The sequence below is a fragment of the Hydra vulgaris genome, chromosome 15 (assembly GCF_038396675.1).
Source record: "Hydra vulgaris chromosome 15, alternate assembly HydraT2T_AEP".
NCBI lineage: Eukaryota > Metazoa > Cnidaria > Hydrozoa > Anthoathecata > Hydridae > Hydra > Hydra vulgaris.
In genome coordinates, this window is record NC_088934.1 from 1,572,501 (window position 1) to 1,600,465 (window position 27,965).

General features: G+C 28.2%; 3 protein-coding genes across 4 annotated transcripts in view; 1 reads left to right on the top strand and 2 right to left on the bottom strand.

Annotated features, from left to right (window-relative positions):
- Positions 1 to 162, bottom strand: part of LOC136092199 (uncharacterized) — an 859-nt gene extending 697 nt beyond the window's left edge. Inside the window, exon 1 of the mRNA XM_065819948.1 lies at positions 1 to 162. This exon is cut by the window's left edge and continues 43 nt beyond it. Coding sequence (XP_065676020.1) covers positions 1 to 68 — 68 coding nt within the window. The 5' untranslated portion in view covers positions 69 to 162.
- LOC136072071 (negative elongation factor D-like) overlaps positions 1 to 26,731 on the top strand; it is a 37,566-nt gene extending 10,835 nt beyond the window's left edge. Inside the window, exons 3-17 of one of the 2 annotated variants that reach the window (XM_065820206.1) lie at positions 4,149 to 4,258; positions 5,958 to 6,061; positions 6,150 to 6,257; positions 6,326 to 6,463; positions 8,356 to 8,495; positions 8,568 to 8,688; positions 8,789 to 8,855; positions 13,010 to 13,122; positions 16,988 to 17,130; positions 18,507 to 18,621; positions 21,776 to 21,871; positions 23,841 to 23,981; positions 25,203 to 25,332; positions 25,838 to 25,906; positions 26,584 to 26,731. In XM_065820206.1, coding sequence (XP_065676278.1) covers positions 4,149 to 4,258; positions 5,958 to 6,061; positions 6,150 to 6,257; positions 6,326 to 6,463; positions 8,356 to 8,495; positions 8,568 to 8,688; positions 8,789 to 8,855; positions 13,010 to 13,122; positions 16,988 to 17,130; positions 18,507 to 18,621; positions 21,776 to 21,871; positions 23,841 to 23,981; positions 25,203 to 25,332; positions 25,838 to 25,857 — 1,546 coding nt within the window. In that variant the 3' untranslated portion in view covers positions 25,858 to 25,906; positions 26,584 to 26,731. The remainder of the gene's footprint in view (positions 1 to 4,148; positions 4,259 to 5,957; positions 6,062 to 6,149; positions 6,258 to 6,325; positions 6,464 to 8,355; positions 8,496 to 8,567; positions 8,689 to 8,788; positions 8,856 to 13,009; positions 13,123 to 16,987; positions 17,131 to 18,506; positions 18,622 to 21,775; positions 21,872 to 23,840; positions 23,982 to 25,202; positions 25,333 to 25,837; positions 25,907 to 26,583) is intronic. The other variant, XM_065820207.1, reaches the window with a different exon arrangement.
- Positions 25,730 to 27,912, bottom strand: LOC136092302 (bis(5'-adenosyl)-triphosphatase ENPP4-like). Its single transcript, XM_065820208.1, has 2 exons — positions 26,749 to 27,912; positions 25,730 to 26,639 (listed from the first exon to the last, which is right to left on the bottom strand). The coding sequence occupies exons 1-2, from the start codon at positions 27,824 to 27,826 to the stop codon at positions 26,056 to 26,058; spliced, it is 1,662 nt and encodes a 553-aa protein (XP_065676280.1). The 5' UTR covers positions 27,827 to 27,912; the 3' UTR covers positions 25,730 to 26,055.
- Positions 27,913 to 27,965: the final 53 nt, after the last annotated feature.

Consider the following 27,965-nt stretch of genomic DNA (forward strand, 5'->3'; position numbering starts at 1 on the left):
ACTAAATTTGCAGCAAGATGAATGTTTCGAATGTGAAATTTCCTTCTTTTGGCAATTATTTCCATCATAGCATTTTCCTCGCTTTTTAGAATTGGACTGCAAAGGATATTGTCCTGAAAAGACTTTTCTAAATCTGAAAATGTTTTTGCAACAATGGAGAGACTTAATCTCCTTCAACTGCTGCAATGGCTATGGCTATTGGTTTTAATAACTTGATAAACCCATCCACTTTATCCCAGAACACTTCTGACAACAATAGGTTTTGAATAGGCTTAGCAAGAGATTTTGCTTCATCGTCAATAGCTAATCCCCGTAGTGCTAATCTGTTTTTATGAAGACTTTCCATACAATGTATAATTGAAGCCCATCTGAAGAATATATTTATTTATAATTAAATATTTATTTGCCTACTGTTATTTCCATACTAAGTATTATGATTTATAATGTAATATAAATTTTTTTAAAATTTATAATAATACTTTTTATGTTTTATTTTTTATGTTTTTATGTTTAATTTTATTATAAAATTAATTTTTAATAAACCTAGTTGTTACTGGAAGCTTTAGTGATTGTTGAATGATTTGTCCTGATTTCTGCTGATGTTGTTTTAACAAAGCTGATAAAATTTGAGAGTTCTTTATCCCTTTTACCACCATTGTGCAATTTCTTTGGGAATCTGCTATTGATTTCAAGTTACTCGCATCAGTAAAAATTAAATTTAAGGTATGTGCTAGGCATCCATAAGGATATATGTGAGGAAATTCAGTAACTATTAGTTGCCATGCTTTTTTCATATTGGCTGCATTATCAGTACAAACACCAAGAACTTTCATAGGTCCAACATTGCATATTATTTTTTTAACTATATTTGCTATATATTCGCCAGTATGACTTTCTGCGCTTAAATAAAGAGTTATACGTTTAATAATTATAATAAACTATAAAAATTTAAATATTTTTGAAAAACTTTACAACTTTGGAGAATATAAAATAAAACTTGCTATCTGAAAATTCTGAAGACATGATAACTAAAATTAATCTAAAAAGACTACCTGTTTCTATGCGGGTCCAAAATATAGGTTGAGGTACCGTTACAACAAAATTAATGATTCCTTCATTCCTGTAAATAGTAAAATCTATATTTATTACTGATTTTTATTATTTATGAATTATACACATGAAGTTAGAATGCACCTAAATTATATATGTGTAGCTTACATTGTTACATAATTTTGTTATATAACGTTTAAAAGTATCTAGGTATTGGATACTCCTATACTAGTGCACAAATCAGAACGTAGATAAATAGTCCTACTATTTTAAATCATATTTTCCTTGCCTGATATTGCTCCACCCATCACACAAAATTGCTACACTTAAAGCAGTTCCCACAAGTTCTTTAACGGTAGTTGAGGTTTCATTATAAACCCTTTCAAGTAGGGAATTAGACAACATATCACGGTTAAGTAATTTAAATGCAGGTCTCAATTTTGCAAAGCTGTCTATCCATAGTTTATTTTCAAAAACTCTTAATGAGCACCCTGTACCATAGACAGCGCCTGCTAAATCCATTTGCGATTCATCCTGTAAAAACATGAAATTTACAAAAATTGTTACAAAAATTACTTATGTACTAAATAAAGTTTGCTAAATATTTGAAAGCATTAAATATTCTAAATATAATTCTTACTATTTGTTCATTAGTCATTTTGTCCGAGAAAATGTAGGATGCAATTTTATTTTTCTGAGGTGTGAATGGAACTCTTGTTGAAGAATGCAATCGTTTCAAGGGAGGCTTATCTGAATTGCTTTTATTTGGCTTACAGTCTCCAAACTTAGGGGTTTTAGACCTACTTTGGTTTCCACAACAGCTTGGGGTTCGAAAGAAGGGCTCAATTGGAATTTGCAATATAGCAGATGATAAACATATTTTTTCCTTTTTTTCCATACATTGAAAAGGTAAGTATCTTCTTCCATCATTAGTTCAGTTTGAACTTTCTTTTGTTTAAAAGGCATATTGTTCAAATATTTGTTTTTTATTTGATCTCCACATTTTATACATTTTGCAATGTGCTCAGTCATTCGAGTGCCATTTTTTGATAGCTTTAAGCTGCAAAATTTGCATATAACTTGTTGAATTTTAGAACCTCCAGATTCTAAAGGTGCCTCATTGAACAATGTAGCTACAAAACATTTCTTTCTTCCTGGCATTTTTTTTTTTAGATTTCTTTTTTTTTTAAATAAATATAAACAATATTTTTAAAATTGTTTAATATTAAGTTTTTTTCATTAGTTATACAAACTTAGTTATTTTGTTATTTTTATTTACTTGAATACTTTTTGAATAAATAAATATACTCTAATAATAAAATAAATATAATTGAATAAACTCAAATGAATCCAAGATAAAAAAACTTATAAAAAACAAAATTAAATCTTCAAAATAAACCAAACTATTTCAATTTTAAATTCCAATAATTAAAACTAGTTAAAATTTCAATTTTAAACTCTGTTTAAATATTAAATATATAAAATAAAGAAATAAACTATTAAAATTTTACAAAAGTAATAAACAAAAGTAAATAAAACATTAAAGTAAATTTTATATAACTGTTGGTTCATTTTTGTATTTTGCAATTTCATTCATTTTTATGAATGAAATAACACTGCTGAAATAACATTTTTATTTCATTCATTCAGTAGTGTTATTATTAACTTACAATATAAATACTTACAATTAACTAGTAGCTACTAGTATAGTTTTTTTGAGATATAAAAAAATTACTTTATTTTTTTTAATATTTAATACTGTTTTTTTTTTAATATGCATTTTATTTAATAGAAAACATTCATATTTTGAAGGTTTAATGCCTCTGAAACTGTTTCAAGTATTATTAATATCTTAAATTTAATAAATACTAAAAAAATAAAAAATAAAAAAAACTATAAAAAACAGTTTTTGAGAAGAAAAAAACCGTTTTTTTTGGGTTGCAACTCTATAAATTTGTAAGAAATATTATATAGGGTAAAATACATTACATTTAATAAAAAACATGTATATTTTGAAGGTTTACTGACACTGTAACTTTTTAAAGGATAATTGATATATAAAATTTAATGGACACCTAAAAAAACCAAAAAAACCCATTAAAAACATGTTTTTAGGACAGGCTTGTTTTTTTTGCAAAAAAAAAAACGTGTTTTTTATAAAAAAAACGCGCATGTTTTTTTTGAGTTGCAACTCTAGTTACATATAAACTCTAATAGTATTAAGTTTGCAATAAAATTAATTGTTATTAGGGTGGTAATACTGATAAATAACTCAGCTGTTTGTTTTCTTCCAGGTAATACATTGTAGTGTTTAGCCTATGTGATTTTAAATACACATTCCCAGCAGCATTAGTTGTGTTTGCTTTTGTATTGATTTTTATTTTAAAATAAAAGTCAATACAAATGGTTTCCTCACAAAGTGCATTTTATGATTGTGTTAAGAATTTTTTTAAATAGTATAATATTTATATTTGCAACCCATTTAATATTTAGTATAAACAATTAGTAAATATTTAGTATAAATTTTTAGGAAGTAGTATTAAATATTTAAATAATTGAAGAGCAAAAAAAAAAAATTATTTAAATAATTTTTTTTTAATGTTTAAACTCCAAAATTAAGAAAGTAGTTGTTTATTCTAACCATTAACTGATTGGCTGGTAAGACAAGGAAATCACAAAGGAAAGAGTTGATTGGCTGGTAAAGGAAGGAAAATCAATGACTAAGAGCATGTTAGAAATTTCAGTCGTAAAAATATTTGCAGAATATTAAGAATAATATCAAGTGATGGTAAATATGTGTTATATATTATATAGCCTCTTTGACATCACTCTTTTAGAGTGAGAGTATTTTTAGAGTGTGTGAGAGATATCTAGATCAGGGACTTTAATTTGTACATTACACTTTACATGTGGTTTTTGAATCACAATATATTTTGTGTGGTGTTTGCATGACATCATATTTTGTGTGGTGTTTGCATGACAGCATATTTTGTGTGTGGTGTTTATATAACATTCCATTTTATGTGGCTTGTTGATGATTTTTTCAGGTGTGGTTCAATTAAAAATTTAAAAAAACTATATTCTACTTTTCTTTGAAGATTTCTTGATGCAGGAGGTTGCCAAGATGATTTTATCAATTTACTAGCTGAAAATTACCATGGAACTGCACAAATTGCTAATCTGTTAGCTGATTGGCTCATCGTTGCTGGTATGTTTTTATGCTGTTCTTTAATATAAGTATTAGTTTTTTTCATAATTATAGATGTATAAGTTTATTTACAGAAGCACTACAAACGCATAAGCTATCATTTGTGATTTATAAAATTATGGAACTTGCATTTTTAATTTGTTGATTTTAGATGTTTTTCACATATTGGTTTTAATTAGGTTCTTTTTTCAAGCTGACCCATTTAAAAATTTCTTGCTGTTCCCTGCAGAGTAAACTCCTCTGTAGCTTGTTGTTCGAACATTCTTATCACATTCCTAGAAAAGTATTCTTCAGAACACTGTTGTAAGAACACAAGTGTTCTTTTCATTTTTTTTAAGAACACAAGTGCTCTCTTCATTTTTGTAAGAACACAAGTGTGGTCCATTCTACTACTGACTAAATAAAATTAAAAAAAAAAAATTTTTTTTGTGAGCTTAGTGCTTATTTGTCCTTCTCTATTTTAAAATGTTATTTAAAAATTTTTTTAAAAAACATTTTAAATATTAATTCATAACTAAAAATAATAGTTTTTAAAGCTTTTTTTCTTATTCTTTATAAGTTATTAGTAAATTATTAAAACAGTTTATATTTTTATGTAAAAAGAAAATATAAAATTATATAATTTAATTTTAGTAAATGCTTTTTTTATGGTTCTTTTTAAATATGTCTGTCAGTGTTGTGTTTTCTAATGTAATGATATGTCAATCAGTGTTGTGTTTTCTAACGTCACGATATGTCCATCAGTTTTATGGTTTTCATATTGTTTTTAAGAATCAAATATGGGCCCTGATATTTTTTTTTTGACATTCAAGTCAGATTTTTTAGGTGATGTTAATGGGATATAATATTCTCAATTGATTTTTTTTTAGACAAGGAAATGTTGTTCACATATTTTAAGAACATCAAAGGCTTAAGTATTGATCCTTGGGGAACTCCATAACTTATTGATTCTAATTGCATGCAAATTAAATCATAAGGTTTATGATACTAATTATATATTGGCATTGTGGCATTCTCTCTATAACTATGGAGATATCAGGCTCCTGATATCTCCATAGTTATAGAGAGAATGCCACTCCATAGTTACATTTTTGGAGTGTACCACTCCATTGTTACATTGTACCATTCCATAGTTATAATGTGCCACTCCATTGTTACATTGTACCATTCCATAGTTATGATGTGCCACTCCATAGTTACATTATTTTTAGAGAAGAGTCTTGTTGTTAACAGCATCCATTGCTTTTTGCAGCTCTGAAAAAATTTCAAGTGTTTATTTTCAATGACCATGCTTTTGGAATCCATTTTTTTGAATTTTGCTCCCTCTAAAAATCTCTTGTTGTAGTAATATATGTTAAAAGATTAAAATTTAAGTTAATTAAGAATGCACAAAATAATATTAGTAAATAAAAATTTTGGTAAATAAATTTGTCAATGGTCACACACAAGCATACCATAACTTTAGTTAATGATTCTTTAAGCTTCTCTAATTCCAATAAATTTTATAAAATAAACACAATATATGCAATATATAATCAAATGAGAAAAAGAAAAAAAAAGAAAAAAAGAATTAAGACTTTAATGATATAAATTGTTAAATTTTTTAATTATGCAGAAGTTTATTCTTTAACAAAAGATAAAATTTTATTATAAACATTAATCTCAATCATATTAAAATGTTTTTAAAATTTTTTATCAGGTGCATCTGTAGAAGAAGTTCAAGAGCTTGTTGAAACGCATTTACGAGAGCTTATTGTAAAGACATTTGACCCTAAAAAGGCTGATTCAATTTTTTCCGGACAGGTATTATGTTTTCACAACAGGTATTATTCTGTTTTTAGAATATTACTATTATCTATTCTCATTGTTTTTATAATTAATATAATTTTAGCCCCCTGGGTGGATTGAAGAAATGATTGCATACCCTCCATGGAGAGCAATGTTTTATGAGTTGGCAGATAAACATCCTGACTGTTTAATGCTTATTTTTACTATTAAGGTAAGTTTTTCATTGTTACAACTTTTTCTTTTTATTTCAAGTTAATTAATGAGATAAAAAACTTTCAGCTTATAGCAGATTCTGGTTACCAAGCTGAGATTGGCTCTGTTTCGTCTGCATGTACGCAGTTGGAAGTGTTTTCTAAAGTACTCACCACATCCATTCTGAATTATTTTAAGCAAGGTGCTTCTAAAAATGACATTATGGTTTGTTATGTTGTTTTTATGTTTTTAACTCAAAAATATTCCTTGATTCAATTTTATTGTGCATTTCAAATATGAAAATTTTTATTTATTTTATTTGGTGAATATTTATACAGGATAAATTACTTCAGAATTATTACAATTCTGTTATCAATTTTAGTTCTGGTATAAAATGCAATAAAAATTATAATCAATTGAAGTAATAAGGTTATTAAAAATGTTATAAAAAACATTCTTTAAAATAAATTTTAAACTTATTTTTTAATTCAGTCAACAAAGTTGATTTTTCTAAGTTATAATGGTAGATCATTATAATGGTAATGGTAAAGTTATAATGGTAGATCATTACAGACTCTTGCCTTAGAGTAATAGAAAGAATTTTTAACAAATTCAAGTTGGATTTTTGGAATTTTATTTATGTTGCTTTTGAATGGTTGACAACTTTAAAGTAGTTTGTAAAGTTTGAGCATGATAAACCAAGAATAGATTGCTTCGTTAATAGAAAATATACAATTTGCAAATATCTACAACACTTAACTCTCAGAGGCTCTCAAAAACTGTAATATAAAGCAAAGGATTTATTACTAAGTTGTGATGCACAACAACCTTTTGTTTTTAAAAAAAGGTTGTTGTTACCCTCTGAATTACTAATTTCACTTTACTAGAGGTTATGTTGAGAGAGGTTTGTTCTGTTGGTCTACTTGCCTTATTACAGAAACATTCTTAATTTGAATTAAGAAGCATGACAATGCAAAAATTGAGTTGAATCAGATAATTACTTTCTTTTAAAAAGCAAATATTTCAATGATAACAGGAAAAAAAAATCTATGAATATATTTTTGCACTGTTTCAGAAGTAAATCATACAACTTGTAATTTTTTCAAATCTCCAAGAATTGTGTTTTTAGCAACGAGAAGGAAATTTTCATAATTAAAAACTATATGCGATAATATCATTGTTGTAAAATTTGATAAACTTTATTTTACAGTAGTAGTTCAATAAAATATAGATAATTATTTAAAAATACGCAGTAAAATCATTTTTTAATGACCCTCCCCCTTTGTACGCACATGTATGCTATAGATCACTTCACCCCCTCCCCTTCTGCGTATATATGCATTTAAAAAAATGCATAAACTTTTCTAAACATTAAAATGAAAAAAAACCTTTTGGGTAACTCCTCCCTCCCATACTTGCATACATACTTTATGGAAGACCCCTAATGAAGTGGAACACAGAAATCATACTGCCAAAACTAAAGTAAAATTAATGGTTGTATGATACTTCCTAAACTCCATGATTTGGATGGGTTTCTATAATGCCATTTTTTTGTTTACATATGACATGAGTTAAAGCAAATTTATTTTTACAATCAGATGCCTTTCCTAGCATTAATTTATTTTGCAAAAGACTTATGTTGTACCACTATCACTAGAAAGGTTTTTTGAGCTTTTCTACCCCAACAATTATATTAGTAGATTTTAATGGGATAATTCTTTATTAGCCTTCATTCTTTTATGTTTACTTGCCCATTGAACAGTGATGGAATTAAAAAAGTTGTAAAAGCACATTTAATCAAACTGTACAATTTTGGTGTAATTAAATAGATATCCTTATGTTCACCTTGACACCAAGTGGACTACATATGGTATGCCTTGTAGTTTTTATATAATGTTTTATAACATTTTTGATAATATTTTCCTAAATTTATTGTCTGTCCTAAATCACCCTGCCATATTATACTTCCTCCTCCCTCCTAATTTTTTTAGAGTTTTTAATATATTACATTGTATGATATTATAATATATATATTGTAAAATTATTTTTTTTTTGGTTTTTATTTGAATTCTATTTATTTTAATTTATATTCCATGTTTTTAATAATTTTTTTATAGAAAGTTTGCTGTCATAGCAACCAGTTGTATATATACACACAATGTTTACTACACAATCTTTGTGAGAAGTTTGAGTCAGAACAGCAACGTATTTGGATCAAGCGACTTATCCAAAATCTTGAAATTGGTGCTAAAAGCAGGTTCAGTTTACAAATGATATAAACATAAAGTTCATTAGTTTTATTTTTTGTTGTTAGTAATATTTCTTTTAGTGGAAACAACATATGGCATTTAGTTTTAATTTTCATGGGATGTGGAAAATATCCCCGTATTTTTTATTCCCTTTTATCATTGTTGGGAAGAAAAGCTTTAAATCCTGGTGACATTACCGTGGTAATTTTTTATTTTATTACTTTTTATTTTTTAGATAGGTTTTAAATACTTAATCAATTTACCTTTTATATATTTTTATCAGTTTTTTAATTTTTTATAGCTATACAAAACATACAGTGCTCCTGAACCACCTCCTGTAAAATTTTTGCAAATTCCAGCTCTAATAGGTAACCATTTAATATGTATGTATGTATGGATGTTTATTTATATATATATATGTGTGTGTGTGTGTGTGTGTGTGTGTGTGTGTGTGTGTGTGTGTGTGTGTGTGTGTGTGTGTGTGTGTGTGTGTGTGTGTGTGTGTGTGTGTGTGTGTGTGTGTTTATATATATATATGTGTGTGTGTGTTTATATATATATAAACACACACACACACCAAACATTTTGTATATGTAACATATAACAAAATATATCAAGCTATTTCAATTTTACCTTTGTAAGTATCTGAAGATAATCCAAACATAACTTGATTTCTTGCTCAGCAACATCATTGGTAGCTTTGACTGTTTTAACAAAAGATTTCATTTTTTTGACAAAAGGTTTCCCTAAATAGTTTTCATCTTCCTCCCACTCTGAAGGAGGAAGTTTGAGCCATTTATCATTATAGTTTCAGTTATGAAAGTTGCTCTTTCATAACTTAAATGATAATGATAAATGGCTCAAACTTCCTCCTTCTTTTGTTTCCCTATATGTGACAAAAGATCCAAAAAGTTGTTGGAAGAGAATGTTTTTCAGAATTGATAAGAATATGATTTCCCATATTTTATCAACTTTAATGCAATATTAGTTTTTTCATTTGCAGAAAGTTTATTAGAAAAGAGACTGAAGACAGACACCTCCGTTAAATACCAGGAGTGCCTAGTAAGAACTTCTTATCCAGAAAAAAATATAAATAATTATGTTTGTAACTATAATTGTTAATGCAATGATCTAGATCTTCCTATATTTATAAACTGTAATGTACTGGATAAGGTGCCCTTTTTTTCCCCCTTACACAAGAGTCTAGTACGTTTTATTCCATTTCTCAGACCTGTAAACCAATATCTTGATCTGCATCTTTAGCTTGTCTGGTTTTTCTATGTTAAATAAATGAACATTTTTTTTTTTTTTTTACATTGATTCCCTCTTTTTTTTTTATAACTGATTCCATCAACAGTGGAAAAATATCAAAGTATTAACAGTGCCATGTTGCGTACGGATGGTGTCCCTGTTTGTACTTTTGGTGTGCATTGTGGAGGCCACATTTAGAGCCCTTTGTTATGGCTTAGGATTTATTAATAGTAATGTGGCAATTGCTTGGGCTATTAAACAGTGTTCTGAGTACTATCTATGCTTTAAGTCAAGTTCTTCAACAAATTTAAAAATGAATAAAGTACCAAAAACTATAAAACACAAAAAAAGATTGTCATCACCAAGTTCTCTAAATCTATCATTCACTAATATTCATGGTGTTCGAAGTAACTTTTCTTCTGTTGAGTCTTATCTCTTGCAATGTTCACCAGACCTACTTGCTCTTTGTGAGACTAATTTGAGTTCAGCTGTCTCATCTTGCGATCTTAGTGTTGATGGTTATCTTCCTTTAATTCGTAAAGACTCCAATAGTCACATGCTTGGCCTGGGCATTTACATTTGTAAGAATTCACCCATTTGTTGTGAAGCTAGGTTTGAATCCACAGACTATTCTTTCATGTGCTTTCGTTTAGCATCACTTCACTCTATCGCCTTTCTCTTTGTTTTATATTGATCTCTTTCATCTCAAGATTGCACTCTTTCTGATGTTATTTCTGATCATATTGACTAAGTCCTCTCTCTTTAACCATCAGCTAATATAGTTGTTGTCGGTGACTTTAATGCTCACCACACTGAATGGCTCGGCTCTAGTGTCAGTGATTCTGCAGGCATTAAAGCCCACAACTTTTGCCTTTCTCAATCCCTTACTAAAATAGTCAACTTTCCATCTCGCTTTCCAGACAACCCAAATCTTTTACATTCTCTACTCGATTTATGTCTTGTTTCTGATCCAAGTCAGTGCTCAGTTTCTCCACATTCACCCCTAGGTGCTTCTGATCACAGTTTGATCTCTCTAAAACTAATATCTCATTCTTCTTCATCACCTGAATCCCCCTATTATTGCAATTCTTACAACTACCTTAAAGCTGACTGGGACTCTTTCCGTGATTTTCTTTGTGATGGCCCTTGGGTAGAAATCTTTTGCCTTCCTGTTGACAAATGTGCTTCTTACATAACTTGTGGATTCAGGCTGGCATGGAATCTTTTGTTCCCTCTCGACGGTTCTAGGTCAAGCCTCACTCTCCTCCATGGTTTTCTCACACTGTGCTTCTCACACTCTATCAGTAAAAGAATACTCCAGAAAACAGACGTCTGTTTATCACTGCTAGAAACCATTGTAAAAAGGTTTTGTCTAATGCTAAAGCCCGCTATTCTCAGCTCGTGAAATCTTGTACCTCATCTCAAAAATTAGGCTCTCGCGACTTCTGGAGAATCTTTAATAGACTCAATAATAAGGGCAAATCTTTAATTCCACCAGAACCTTCTTGCAGAAGTGTTCTCCGGAGCTTTCTGACCATCAATATGGATTTCGATCTTCTCGTTCTACAGCTGATTTGCTAACAGTAATAACCGATAGGTTTTATTGTGCATTAGGTAAAGGTGGAGAGGTTAAGGCCATCACTCTTGACATTTCAAAAGTTTTTGATAAAGTTTGGCATGCTGGTCTTCTCCATAAGCTTTCTTCTTATAATGTATCTGGCAACATCTTTAAGATATTGAATCCTTCCTTTCCAATCATAGTATAAAAGTTGTCCTTGATGGACAGCACTGTTCTTCTTATTCTGTAACTTCAGGGGCTCCTCAAGGTTCTATCCTTGGCCCTATACTCTTTTTAATTTACATTAATGATCTTCCAGATATTCTCACATCTAAGGTGGTATTGTTTGCTGATGATACTACCATTGATTCTTGTTTTGATAAGAAACCAACACTCTCTGATTGCTTGGAGGGGGCATTTGAGCTTGAAAAGGATCTCACTTCTGCTACAGCATGGGGCTCACAGTGGCTGGTAACTTCAATACAAATAAAACTCAATTTTTTTCAGCCAATTTCTATCGCAATAATTTAGAGCTTCCTATATTTATGAACGGTAATGTACTCGATTAGTCATCTGCTCTTCATCTTCTAAGATTAACTCTTACTTCCGATCTTTCTTGGAAGCTATATATCAAATCTGTTGCAAAATTAGCATCTGCTAAAGGTTGCATCCCTTTATCGAGCTCGACACTTTCTTACTTCGGATTCTATTCTCTATCTCTATAAATCTCAAATCCAGCCTTGTATGGAATCCTGTTGCCATAGCTGGGGCGGATCTTTCAATGATGCCTTTTCTCTTTTAGACAAGGTGCAAAAATGCATTGTAAACATAGTTGGACCTGCTCTTGCAGCCAACCTCCAACCATTACCACATCGTCGTAATGTTGCTTCTCTTTCTCTTTTCTACAAATACTATAATGGGCACAGTTCTAAAGAGCCAGCGTCTTCTGTGACATCTACTAAAATTCATTCTCGTGTTACTCGTCATTCATTAAAGTCTTGTATCTGTGACTGTTCCTAAGTGCTCCAAAAATGCTTATTCATCTGTCAATCGTTATCTTGCTCTACAATTTTCATCTTTTCTCTTCCAGTAACTTCCAACTTTAATTAGTGGTTGCTTGCAGCCTTGTTGAAAATGAAGATGTTTTAAAAAAAAAAAAACACCTTTGCTTCCTACAAGGCTGCAAGCAACCACTATTAAGCAACCACAAATCAAGTTTTGCTAAGTAAATTTTTTGGAATTTGTGTATGTGCCCCTCATTTTAACATCAGAATAAAATAATGACTCTTATTATTAAAAAGTCAAACATCCTTGGTTAAAATCACAAAAATGGTTGTAAATTTAAAGATAAAGATTTATATTGAAAACATACCAGTAAATAATTATTTACATTGTTCTCATATACATTTTTTTTCATGTTCAGAGCTTTTATATAAACATTCTGAACTTAGTTATTATTTTTTTGGGTTTATTAATTTCTAATTGGCTTATTAGCAAAATAATAAAAAATTCCTGCTTCAATCCAATCCATCATTTGGCATTTGTGTCCCATTTGCCAGAGTTCCACTTAAAAAACCAACATCATCCTTGATGTTTTGTGTCTTTGTTATCTAAAACATTCATTTATAATTTGTAATACAAGTTAAATTTACAATTGAATGAAAAAGATTTATTAAAGTTGCTTATAATTTTTTTTTAATTTTTTTTGTATAGAAATGCTGATATCTGCAATATTTACTTGTGAATCAAACATGTCTGCAGAAAATAAACCAAAGTACTTTTTTTTACTGGCTTATGCTGTGTCTGTTTATGAAGTCTGGAATGAGGTATTACCAGTATCAATGTTGTTAACAGAAAATTTTGATTATAAACTTTGCACAACTTTAACCTATTTTATACTAAACTGTGTTTTAATTTTAATGTTTTCATTTTATTATATTGTGTCTTGTCTTATTACAACCTTGGTTATTTATGGGCTCAATTTAACGGTTGGACATTGTCCGGCAAAAATGTCAGATTATCCGATTGATTTAAAATGTAATTAGACATTTTGATCAATGGGAATTGAATTCTTAAAAAAAAACTTTATTATTGAAATAACTAAACAATAAACAAAACAATTCCTTACGAAAAAGAAAATAAATTAGCTTTTAAAAAAAAACTCAAAGTAAAAATTAGTTTTTGTTATGTTTGTAATTGCATTTGAAAATAATTACTTTAAAACTTATCTTTTGAAACGTTTTATTAAAGTTACACAAAACGTTTTTACTAATTACTTGTAATATTTGTTTAAAAAATGAACAAATTTTATTTAAATTATTGAAAAGTGAAATTAAATTATTGAAAAGAAAAATATAATATTTTTAAGTTATAAAAGCATTTTTTTCAAAAAGTTGCAAAAAAAAAGTTGCAAAAAAAAATTGTTTAAAAAAATAACGTAGTCTTAAAATTTTAAATCATTTTATGCTTTGATTTGTCAAGTTTTAAACGATCATTAAATTTTGATTTTGCCTTTGCATAAAATAAAAACTTTAAAAAAGAGCAGTAATTAAAAGTTATTCATAACTTAAGGATTTTTTTAACATCCATTTAAATTGTTAAAATATCAAAACAGCTGCCGTCAAGTTGTTAAAAAAAAACATCACTAAAATATACAATATTGAATTGAAACTATTTTATTTAAAAAAAAAAAATAAAGATGAAATATTCTAAATAATAAGAAAAGAAACTTCCTAGACTATCGTTTAATAAACTGAATAACCTGACACAGGTTTCGATTGTTTGGGTCGGACACTGTCCGACCCAAACAAATTTTGATTAGACATTTTGTCCGGGACTTTATAAAAAATAATTTGAGCCCTGGTTATTATTTATCATGACGCAAATTTAATTAAGTTACCAATTTGATTGTCTTACCATTGCAGTTTTTCATTTAATTACAAAACCATAAGAAAAGTAGATAAAAATCTTATTTAAATCTAATTCTATTTGAAAAGTAATTATTTATATATATATATATATATATATATATATATATATATATATATATATATATATATATATATATATATATATATATACACACACATATATATACACATATATATATACACACACATATATATATATATATATATATATATATATATATATATATATATATATATATATATATATATATATATATATATATATATATATATATTAAAGTGGTCCATAGAGCAAAAGAAAAATTTTATTTTTGAAATGTTCAGCACCCATTCTTTTAAAATTTTCCTTTGGGCAATGATAGAATCAACAAAAAATATTTTTTTAATCAGGCATTGTTGCAAAGTTGCCCAGCTCATATTTTGATCATGCAAAACAAAATATAAAAGCTTTTTATTCCAGAGAGTAATGATTGAACTTACAGACTGATACTTGTACAAAAGTATTTTGTTTAATGTTCAAATTCTTAATACTAATTTACATGAATTGTTACAGAAAATATTTACTGTTTAGTGTTTAATTGATAGACATTAGACAGTTTATTCCAGCAGCATGAATTGTAGACAATTTAAACAGCGACGTCTGTGATCAGCCATTACTTGGAGGAGGAATTGGAACTGGTCCTTATTTCTACAATGACAATTTCTACAATTTTCAACAATGACAAAAGTAGCTTTCCAGTCACTCATTTTGGTGCAATCTAATGCAGCAGCTAGCTCAGGTGTTATTACTTTTGTGGTTGCTCTCATTCTTTTTCTGAGAACCAATCAGATTCATTATCCCAGTGCTCTTCTTCGCCACTGATATCTTCTTCATCCAACACTGCACTGGTTGATGCCTGTTCCAGTTGGTCTTTTGCTCATTCTTGTCTTGCATTTTCCAGCTCAATGCGCTTTGCCTTATACTCTTTCTTTGCTGCCATTGCTGTTTTAATTCATCCCATATATCCTCATTGACCAGGTTCCAGTTGTCGTTTCCAAGTCCAGATCTTCTGAAGTTTTGATCATAGCGACAGCATTAGCATGAGCAATATTGAAGAGATCGTTTATCTTGGCACAAAATTGGTTTTCATTTGATGTATGTGACTCCGATTGGCATGTTGTGTGCTATTTATACAGTAGCTCAAGTTTGGCAATGGCATGGTCCTTTCGATAAGTTGGAATATAAGCCATGTTCCAGACTTCAGTCACCTCTTTAATAACATTCATTGATGCTTGGCATGTTGGAAGTCTGAGACTGAGGTGATGACAAAAAAGGCTTTCACCATTTGAAGCAAGGCAGATGGTGGATAGATGAAGATTTTATACAAGTGTAGTTCAAAAAAATGCAGTAATACCTTATAGCCCAATATAAGCTTAAAAACCTAATTATAGACCTAAGACATTAATTGCTTTCAATCTCATTCATCACTTATCTTGTAGTTATTACTTTGTGCAATTATTTCTTCCCTGTATTGTGGTTACTGTGTATGTATATTAAAGATGAAAGGTACCGCCATTATCAGAATATAATATAATTACAAAATTGTGACTGTTGAATAACAAAAAAAAATTAAAATTTTAAAAATTTAGAAAGAAAATTCCAGAAATGTTTGATTAAAAGCAAGTTAAATCAGTATGCATTAAGGATACATAGAGAAATTGCAATGAGAAAATTGAATGGGAAAAAGCAAAAACACTTGAAGTGAAGGCTAAAAAATTTGATAGAAAGTCTGTGAAGTCTTGGAGGTACAAAAACATCAATGCTCTCCAATGTACAGTGGTAATAATTTGGACAATGGACAATATGTCAAAACGAATTTATGGACTATAAATAAAATATAATTTTATGTCAGCTTTATAATGGTTTTTTTTTGAAAATTAATATAATTAATATAAATATATTAATTATATTATATGCTGATAATACTGGTGCCTCTAATGTGGCAAAAATTTCAAATAAATTATTTAGTATTAAGAGATTTCATATTATCTGATGTTTTAAAGTAGTTTATATTACAAATATTACATAAAAGCATTGAAGAAGACATTAAAAAGAAGCCATAAATGATAAAACAGGTTGAAATATCACAAGGAAAAATAAAGAACGCAGCTGTTATTTGTGCTATATACTTATATATATATACATATTTTTATTTATATATATACATACATATATATATACATTTGTATATATATACATACATATATATATACATTTGTATATATGTGCATATTTATACCACTACACCACTACTGTGGTGTAGTGGTATAAATATGCACATATATACAAGAGCGCTCGCTTAATAAGCGAGAGGTTCCGAGTTTGATTCCCACCATGTTCTTGGTGGTACCACACTCAACTTGTTTCTCTACGCAGCAACCTTATTTGTCAAGGTTTGTGTTTCGGAGTTATAGAGTTGGGAGAGGGTTATAACCACAAGTAGCCTCCTTATCTGTAGTGGCCTTCTTGGCCTTGGGGAGGTGAATTACAAAAAGAATTTTTACCTTTTTACAAATTTGTTTTAAAAAAAAAATCTTAAATTAGAAATTTTTATTTATTACATTTAATTATGATTTATTTTAAATTTACAGTTAACTTTTTAGTACCTTTTTTTTTTTGCATTAAGCTAGAATATATTTTATTTATTTGTTTCTGTTGTTTGGTTCCTTCATTTTTTAAATTTTTTTTTTTAAATAGTTTTAAGTACCATTTTGTTGCTAGAATACACGTGATCTATTATATCATGACGAATTGAAAGCTACTTTGCTTGCAATTGAACGTATTCATACTTTATGCACAAACAACATTGGTGTCACAATAACACAGTCTTCTTTCGATATCAGTGTTCTTTTTCAATGTATTAGGTAAATTTGTTTTAAATATATTTTATGTTATTTTATTATAATGATTGTAATTAATTTTTTTCAAATTATTTATATTTAAAAATAAACACCATAAAATTTAAGACTAGCTTTAGTTAGCAATAACTAGTTAATAAGATAAATTAATTAGTATTTAATATCAAATTAAAGCTCTATCTTTCCTCTATCAATTAGTATACAAATTGTCTGATTATTTTTTGTTTAGATAATAGTTTAAAATGTAAATCAACAAGATTTATAAAGTTGTGTGTACAATTTTTATCAAAAAAATTATTAATATCGGAAACACATTGTTTGGAACCATTTCAAAATGAAAGGCTACTCAAAAGCTACAATTTATAGATATATAAACAGTTATGATCAAAATAAACCATTGGGTCAGAAAGTTGGAAATGGAAAGTTTACTTTTAATACACAAAACAACCCCATCAAAATAAGGAAAATGTTTAACCATCGAAGAGGTGTGTCATTTTCAAAGGCTGCTAGAAGGCTTGGTTGGAGCAAAAACACTAAAGGACAAATCTTAAAGTGCTTTAAAAAGCATATTGTTTATTATAAAAAAATTAAAAGGCCAGGCAGAACTCCTAAACAGAGACTTTTAGGTTGCCGAAATGGTTTCTTAAATAAAATAGTGTGACCACTTTACTTTGTCAAATAGCACATGGCTGGTAATAATACATACTATTCAAATGATCAATACTTGACACCAGACATTGTTTTGTACTATAGTATTGCAAAATTTGAAAAAAAATTACTTATATTGATAGCAATCTTGCCATGAGGGTTACATCAATTTACATTGTTTCTTCTGGTCAAGCAATAAACCAAGAGATTTATTTAAAAGAGTGTTTACAAAAGTGCTTGCAACCTTTTATTAATAAAGACACCCAGTGCAACTTTTGGCCCGGTTTGGCAATCTCACTGTGCTAATTTACTAACAAATTGGCTGAAAACCCAGAAGGTACCACTTGTTCAAAACAAGGACAACTTGCCAGAAGTTCGTGCTATATGAGGAATTTTGGGCAATGCTTAAACAGGATCTGTACAAAGATGAATGGTTTACAAACAATATATCAAGCCTTGAGCGTTTCATTATTGTGCCATTAGGCTTGACCTAAATGCTGTACAAAAGCTAGTACAAGGAACCAATACCAGACTCGACCAAATTTGGAGATATGGAGTCTTTTGATAAAAAATTTTTGGATTTTGTATTCTGTGTATTTTATTTTATGTACACACCAAAAATCTTTTTTTTGTAATGTTTGTTTAAGATTTTATTGAAGTTTAAAGCCAGTCTTAAATTTTATAGTACAGTAGTTAAAATCATTTTAAAATTTTCAATTCCAAATTAATTTTAGATATCCTGTAGTTTCAATTGGTTTAATAAAATGGATTGAATTTTGCATGTCTGAAAAATACTATGAAAAAGTTGTTGTTGAAGCTGCTCCATTGCAGATCATTCTTCTAGATGAGGTTTGAACAAAGGGAAACTTTTCAATATTTAAAAGGTTTTTAATATAAAATAATATCTAAGATACATATAAGATGTAATGCATACTAAAATAAGCAGTCTGGCGTCATACTAATATAGGGATGCTAGGGCTACAGTGCATACATTGACTGACTATATGTACGTATATAAGATGTGATAATAAGCTAAATAATAAGTGATAAATGCTACTGCAGTACTGTAGTTACTGTAGTTACTGTAGTACTGTAGTTAAGTAAATATGTAAATAATTTATTGTTAAAAAATATTTGAAAATAATTTTTTCTAAAACTCCTGAAAAAATTAAAGTTTTCAAAAATATAAAAAAAAGTTCTGTTTCCTAATAAATAAAAAAATCTAACTAACTTTTAAATTAAAATCTATAAATAACTAATAAATTTTAATTAAAGCTTGGATTGCATAAGTCTCCTATCTAATTGAAACTAATGATCATTAGATATTTTTTACTCAATTCATGGCTTCTAGCTTGTATTTCTTTGTAAATATTGAAAACATTTTAGGGCTGTGCTTTTCTAATGATGGTACAATTCTAAAACTCTGAGGCTGGCTTTTAGTAAGGTTTATTGAATACTGTAGTATCTCTCAGAGGGGCTGATTCCATCCTAATCATTTATCGCCCTCCTCTCCCCCCACCCCACCCCCCACCTCCAATGCCCTTCTGTACGATATTTGCAGACCCTTTCCTCCTATAAGTATGCGTACTTTATAAACAACCCCTCACTTGGAATTATTCGTGTCCATAGAAGCACAAATTGGACAATGACTTTGTAGCAGCAATCACTAATGGTGCCAGTGCAATGATCAAGTTTCTTCAGTTCAATGATAAAGTTAGGAAAAGAAGCTAGTTCTATTCACATTGTCTCATACATACAAGTCATCTTTTTGTTTGTAACTTTATAAATCTAATAAGTTAAACTATATTGTAATGATGTAATTGAGGAAGATAACTATGATGAAAAATAGGTGGAATGTGATGAATCTAACAGTGAATCAAACCTGAGTCAAAACTGGACCCAGTCAAGGATGATGAAAATCTCCTATCTCAAAATATTTAGTCTTTTGGGAAAGAAAAAGCTTTTTTTTTTCAGATTGCAAAACGTGATAGAATAGCATTATTAAGATTTTGTGAATTTTGTAAAGAAGTAATAATCCATCTTGAGCAAGATTTCTGTCAGGGTTAGGGTTTCTGATAAAAAATAGAAAAGACTAAAAAACTGTTGCTACATTTATGCTAAAACTGTGGAATATGTGCAAAATAATTGCTAATTTTTTACTTGCATAAAAAGTTAATTGCTAATAAAAGCTAGTCAAGGGACATCAATAAGCCTTGCTCATCTGGAAAAATTTGATATTCAAATTTAAGAGCGAAGATACCATAATCAAGTCGAGTAATCAAGTCGAGTATGCACTTGCAGCGAATTGAAAAAATAAAATGTCTTTCAGAAGAATTCATTTATTCAAAGTATAGAGCATGAAGCTAACTCTGTAGATGAGGTTGGATTTAAGAGTTTATTTAAAGCTTCTCATGAAAAGCAAATAGATATGTAGATTCAAGATAAAAATTTTTAATTTGTTCTGCTAAAAACTTGTTTTGATCTATAATGATAAATAAATTCACACACCCATCTTTTGTGCTATATTATTGAGAAGAAGTTATGAATAAAATTATATAGGTAATATCTGGATAAATTTGAAATTGTATGCGAATAAATTTTTTCTGCCAGATAATGCAAACAATGCTCCTACTCTTTTTGATTACAAAATTACAAAAGAAGAGTAGTCAGCGATAAGAAGAGAATATATATTGTAAGTTTAACTTTAATAGGAACTCATACAAGCACAAAACAGTGTTCTTTGAGAGTATGAGAAGTGTCACTTAATCTTTTATATATATATATATATATATATATATATATATATATATATATATATATATATATATATATATATATATATATATATATATATATATATATATATATATATATATATATATATATATAGACATATATGTATATATATATGTATATGCATATATATATATACATATATATGTGTATATATGCATTTATATACATATATATATATATATATATATATATATATATATATATATATATATATATATATATATATATATACATATATATATATATATTTATATATATATATATATATATATATGGATATATATATATATATATATATATATATATATATATATATATATATATATATATATATTTATATATATATATATATATATACCTTACTATCTTACAAATAAAATAATGGTTTGTTTTAAAGTAGAAAAAAATTATTACAAACTTTTTATATAATTTTTATTTTATCATAAATATTGAGTTTGTTATACAATTTTTATAAAGTCAACAATTGATGCAACCCTGATGCAACCTTAGCATCTGCTAAGGTTGCATCTCTTTATCGAGCTCGCCACTTTCTTACTCTGGATTCTATTCTCTATCTCTATAAATCTCAAATCCGGCCTTGTATGGAATACTGTTGCCATATCTGGGGCGGATCTTCTAATGATGCCCTTTCTCTTTTAGACAGGGTTCAAAAACGCATTGTAAACATAGTTGGACCTGCTCTTGCAGCCAACCTTCAACCGTTATCACATCGTCGTAATGTTGCTTCTCTTTCTCTTTTCTACAAATACTATAATGGACACTGCTCTAAAGAGCTAGCGTCTCTTGTGCCATCTACTAAAATTCATTCTCGTGTTACTCGTCATTCAATTAAGTGTCATCCTTTTTCTGTGACTGTTCCTAAGTGCTCCAAAAACGCTTATTCGTCTAGTTTTTTTCCTCGAACATCAGCTCTTTGGAATTCGCTTCCTTCATCTTGCTTTCCTGATTCATATAATTTGCAATCTTTTAAGTCGTCCGTCAATCGTTATCTTGCTCTACAATCTTCATCTTTTCTCTTACAGTAACTTCCAACTTTAATTAGTGGCTGCTTGCAGCCTTGTTGGAAGCGAAGATTTTTAAAAAAAAAAAAAAAAAAAAAAAAAAAAAATTATAATTTATGTTTGCATAAGTTCTATTTAAATATTTTAGTTATAATAGTCTATTTTATTATTATTAACAATTTTAGATGAGTAACAATCATCCATTACAGCATGAGCTTATTATGAATCTTTTACAGAATCTTTTTGAAAGAAACTATCCTAAACTAAATACACTTGTGGAGGTAATGATTGTTTGAAATTATAAATAGTATTGTGGATAAAAAAAGTGTTGTATGACTTTAAAAAAATTGATAAACACTTATGGTAGCGGTAAATTTTTTATATTTTTCACACTGTTTCAGCTATGTTACAGCACCTCTTTCACTCAACAAGGGGGCAATTAACTCAAATTTACCAGATTGCAAAAATTTTTGCAGAAAAAACAATAGGTGAAAGTAAAACAATAATCAAACTTCAAAAGCGTATACAAATAGGCGAACTTTAAAAGCAAACATTTTTTGATGATACTTGTGGTTCGAAAAATGCATGAATTTATTTTAAAATTGGCTGCACAACCTGACAGACAAAAAAACAAAGGTAATATTTGTCAGACCTGGTTACTTTGTGTCAACATTGTCGTGAGCATGATAAAAATTTTTTCATGAAAACCTTAACCCAGGAATATAAAAATTAGCAATTGTGATTTCTTTAAATAATATACTTTCTAGATCGCTAAATGGCTTTACCACAATTTTCGATCGCTTAATTCGCCCCTTGCTCAGAGGGCGATCTGATTATACAAGGCTTTTATCAATTTAAAAAAAAAGGTCTTAGATTTTTTAAACAAATATTTTGGAATTTTATTTAATTTTAATATTATTTCATCTTGTTAATTTTCTCCAACCTTTTAAACAGTGTAATTAACCAACCTGAAAAGATTTGCCTTGGTTTACTTTTTGATTGAGTTTATTTGCTGATTGGGTTAACTTGCTGATTGAGTTTACTTGCTGATTGGGTTAACTTGCCTGATTGAGTTTACTTGCTGATTGAGTTTACTTGCTGATTACATAAATAAAAAAAACACTAAAAGCAAATTAAAAGATTTTTAATCAATAAAATTTCAAATAATTTTAAAATTATCTTTTTAAAAATTATTAAAATTATTTTTTTAATTAAGTTTTTTTTTCAAGTACACTTTTTTGTTGAAAAAGTATTTGAGAAAGAATTAATTACGCTAAAAGTTAGTTTTAAAAAATTCCAAACCCTTTTTATAAATAACTTTTTTTTTTTAATTTATGATATCCTTTTGATTCACTGATTGGTTTAATAGATTGTTAGTAAGTAATAGGGTAATAGTTAATAGGTTACTACTTTTTATCTACTACTTTTTATAATAATATCAAATCTGTATGCTTTGTTTAACAATGTTTAGGTGTCCTCCCCAACCTCGGCAAAAATTTTCAGCTAAATGTGTAACTTTTTTTAATAAAATCTGATGCTAGCTGAACCAAATTTCACCTTAGTATAGATCTTTAAATATGTTTCTGACGATTGTCGGTTACCATGGTGATAGTGAGTTTCAAAATAGCGTAACTTTAGGTCACGTTGCATAGATCACTCAAAAGAATATTAAAATACTATTTATTAAAAGCAATTAAAAATACCATTGAACATATTCAGTAATGCTCACTTACCTAGGAGGTTGGTTTGCACTTGGAAGGGTATGATTACTCCATAATCTTTTCAAGACCAAGAACAATGTAGGACAAAAGTCGATAGTGACAAAATCCATTGTTTTAATTAGATTTGTTAAACGGGACTTTTACAAAACCTCGTCGATGTTTTTTTCCTTACTTTACAAAACCTTGTTGATGTTTATAGAAAATTATTTAATGCATTGTTTCTGTTGTAATATTTTTATAATTTTAGAGACGTGTGATAACGTGATGATGTGATGACGTGATGTTAAATGTTTTGTACTTACTTAAAATTAGCTGATTTCTTATTTTGAATATTGGAGTTATATTGGTCAGTTTCCATTTAAATTGAAACCCCTCAATTCGTAGTGATTTTTGAAAAATCACGGTAATTAGTAATTCTAATACATATGCGCTATATTTAACTGGTTAAAAAAACCGACATAAGTGATTAACAAAAATTTTAAAAAAAGAAAACAGAGTAAAAATCTGAATATTTTTATTTTCATTTTAGTTAGAATTTAAAAAGACTTTAGTGGATCGTATGGTACACATTTTAAGCCGCGGTTATATCATTCCAGTTGTGGTATATATGAAAGAATGCATGAATAAACAAACTACTGATGTTTCTCTTCTTCGTCATTTTGTTGCTGAGGTAATTCTATTTTATGACTTTTTTTTATTTTTTATAAAAAATTTTTTATAAAAAATTTTTGTTATATATAAATTTCTAATAACAACGAAAAGTATTAAATGAAGCATGGTTGACTGATTTAAATTTATTAGAACAGTAATACATGTTCTAAAGGATACGCAGGCCCAATAAATAAATAGGACTCTGACAACGTGCCCCGCAATAATGTAATAATTATAGTATTAAAGTAATAAAAATAAGTTATGAAGTACCACTTTAACAAAAACTGTTAAATTTTGTTACACGAGATGCAGTTAGCAGGAATAGTATTTTTCAAAATTGATGTTGTTCAATTTTATTTTAAAACTCTTAATATTGCATGAGACATTTGAAAAAGTTTTACCTCACAAGCTTTTAGTTTGTTAAATCTGTAATTACATATATATATATATATATATATATATATATATATATATATATATATATATATATATATATATATATATATATATATATATATATATATATATATATGTATATATATATATATAATATTACTCATTTTATTAATGTTTAACTTATTGATATATTAATATTTATATTAATATAATTATTTATATATATTATTAGTTTTAATTTTATTATTTTTTCGTATCAAACGATTGTAAAAAGTGTTATGAATATATGCTTAAAAATGTAAAATATTGCTTCATTAAACTTTTTTTTATTTTTTTTTGCTAACTTCCATACAATTCCATTAAATTGACTATTTTCGAAGTTTACATTTTACTACATGCGATGTCTTACGTGTTACACTAAACATTTACTGTATTGGAAACTTGCTTTTCAAATAATTGTATTTTTTTTTTACCTTTTGTTGTTAAATGGAATAATATTTTTTGTTGTTGATGAGATCACCATGCTTTCAATAAAATGTTGATTGAAAATCAGCGCTTTTTATAATTGCTTATCATGCTATAAAAGATGATACTTCGGGACTCACGTTCGCTGATAAATTTAATTTTAACTGGTCTTAACTATATTTAAAACTATGTACGATATGAGGCCACGACTTAAAATTGTTATTAAATTATTACAATTTGAATTTTAACCTGGTTTTCTATTTCCTCTCTTAAACTGATATTTTCCCATTTCAAAATTTATACTATATCATAAACTATATTAGCCAATTTCAAAATTTTTAAATTTGAATTAAAAATGTTTTTTCTTTTTATTTTAAAGGTTCTTGAGATGATTGGTCCTCCTTATTCAAGCGAATTTGTTACCTCTATGTTGCCATTAGTTAAAAACGATGAAATATCGACTCTTTTAAAGACAGCAGACCAGCAAGATGATGTCACGATGTTTTTAAGTACATTATATCACTTTGTTTTAGTGTATATGTTTACCGTAAAACATAAAAAAAAAAACTCTAATATGCTTACTTACAAATAAGCCAATCAAATACTTACAAATAAGTTCACAATCTTTATTAAAATTATACGAAAGTTTAAATCTCTGTAGCTTTTATATCAGTAAATAGGAAAAAGTAATATACTACTTAGTAAATTCTTCACTAATGTCTTCCAAATTTTATGTTTTTGTCTTTCTTCTCGTCTAATTCAAAAAAAGTTTAATAAATAACAATCTTATCTCTGCTATTGTTTAGATTGATTATCTCTGCTATTGTTTAGATAACTGATTAGGAAAAATAAGGAGTTTTTTTTTTATCATTAACGGTATAAGTTTTTTATACTCTTTTTAAACACTTTTTAATTGATTGAGAGTATATTCAAATTTTCTTAAATAAATATGAAAATTTTTTATCTAAATTTAAAAAATTAACTTTAACATTTTTAATATACTTTAATTTTTAGGTCACTGTGAAGTCAGGTAAATGGGAAAAAAGTAGAATGTCCTCACAATATGGAATAGTAAATAGTGAAGTGAGTATAAATAGCAGCTGATAACTTTTGCAGCTTGCAACTGCTTCTTAATTGTGATACAACAAACGTTGTTCAAACGTTGCTCCGAGCTGTGTTCGATTAACTAACTTAAGATTGTTTTTAAATAAATAATCTTTTTAATAAAATAACTAGCAAATTATAGGATCAAATTTATCGTTTACTTGAATGTATTTTTCACCTCTGAATTCTTTTAAGAAAGGTTTGACTCGTTCAAAGCAGCCGTCGTGTAATTCCGGGTTTATATTTAATATATGGCACATTAAGGAGTAAATATCTATTGTCTTAACGCACCATTGTTTATAGCCAACTCGGAAAGAAGGGCCATAAGCGAAAAAAGCAGGATTCATAGTTCCCTCGATGTTACTATAACCATTCTCACCTCGGCTCCACTGTCCTTTATAATACGAAGACATCCACTTTTTTGCCACAACTGTCCATCCCGGTTTTGGCAATATGAGAATGTCGCCTATTCTGTTACTTTTTTTAATATGAAAAAATTCTGGAATATTTTCTTTTAAATAGACTTGGAAGTGCGAATTTTTTGTTTTACTTTTTTTCTTGAGTATCTCGTACACGTGTTGTTTCTTTTTTGATTTTGTTGTTATAAAAACACTTGTAACTCCATCGATATGTTCAATATTTTTTTCTACATTTAGGTATTCATCCAGCACAATCATTTGAGTGTAGTTGGCGTCGACGGAACCATGGTCACCTAAAATTTTTAAGAATTATTTGTAACTATTTATTTGTAAACTACACTTATATTAGCTTTAAATAAATGTTTTAATGAATTTGAAGCAAAAAGGTATAAAAACTCTTACCTATGACGAGAACGTTTACGAGTGATTGCAAATTATTCTTTACTAGAAGCTTTCGGATAAAACCTATATTTCTATCTACAGATACAATCGCCTTTTCAATTGATGTTTTCATATTTTTCTTATCGGAATCTGGGGAGGTTGTATGTGTGACTTTATCAACAGTTTCTATATACAATGCAACAAATGTTACATTGTCATTCTTTAGCCAATTGACAGCTTGCTTTATGCGCTCATTAACTGGCATTAAGTTATCGTTAACACTTGTGGTGTTGAATTTGTCGTTATTTTCGCTTGTGGTGTTGACTTTATCGTTATTTTTACTTAAGGTATTGAATTTTTGATCAGGCATTTTGTCTGGAAGGTAAAACGGCTGCATCCCATCATACTTTACTCTATATCCTGGCCAAAATGATATTCCACTTTGATAACCTTGTTTTTGGTTACTTATCCAAATTGGAATTGATTTATTCCACCATTCAGAGGTTCCGTCAAAGCTCTGACCAGATTTTGAATCTCTCATAGTGTAACTAATCATTTCATGGTGTTCTGGGTATAGCCCAGTTACAATACTTTGATGATTTGGCAAGGATAAAGTCGGGAACACATTTAAAACAAAATCAACGGAAACTCCTTCTTTAATGATTTTTTTTAAGTTTGGAGTGTGTGCTTTGTTAAGATAGTTCCAACGAAGTCCGTCTATTGAAATGAGCAAAATCTTTTGCTTTTCTCTTTTTGGTTTTTCTATTAAATGATTACTTATAAAGCGATTACTTTGATGACATTTTCTTTGAGTTGACTGTTTGTGCAAAATGCTGACCGGTGCTGGCTTTTTATCAAGTATGTAGTTGTTATTAATGTTGAATCCTTTAAACTGCCAATCAGATTTGTTGTTGTTAAACACTTCGTTTTCTTCAATTTTGTAATGATAGCTATGTACGCTGTTGTTGCTTCGTTCTAATTTTTTGTTGTTATCTTCGAAGTCTTTCAACTTTTCATTTGAAACGAACCGTATACTGGTTGCATCGCATAAATATATGGCATATAAAAAAACGAAAAATGTTTTTTTAGGTTGCAACATAAATTTTAGTCGTAAAATATTTTTTATATGATAACTAACATTCGTTAGAAATAAACTAATGCCTAATACTTGGATGGCGCGAACATTTTCACGGTTTATGGATTCGAGTAACGCTGGAAACAATTTTGTTTATTGAGTA

Coding starts and splice junctions, on each gene's coding strand:
- LOC136092302 (XM_065820208.1), bottom strand. CDS start 27,826: ATGTTGCAACCTAAAAAAACATTTTTCGTTTTTTTATATGCCATATAT. Junction 26,640..26,748: donor CGTAAACGTTCTCGTCATAG/GTAAGAGTTTTT, acceptor TAAAAATTTTAG/GTGACCATGGTTCCGTCGAC.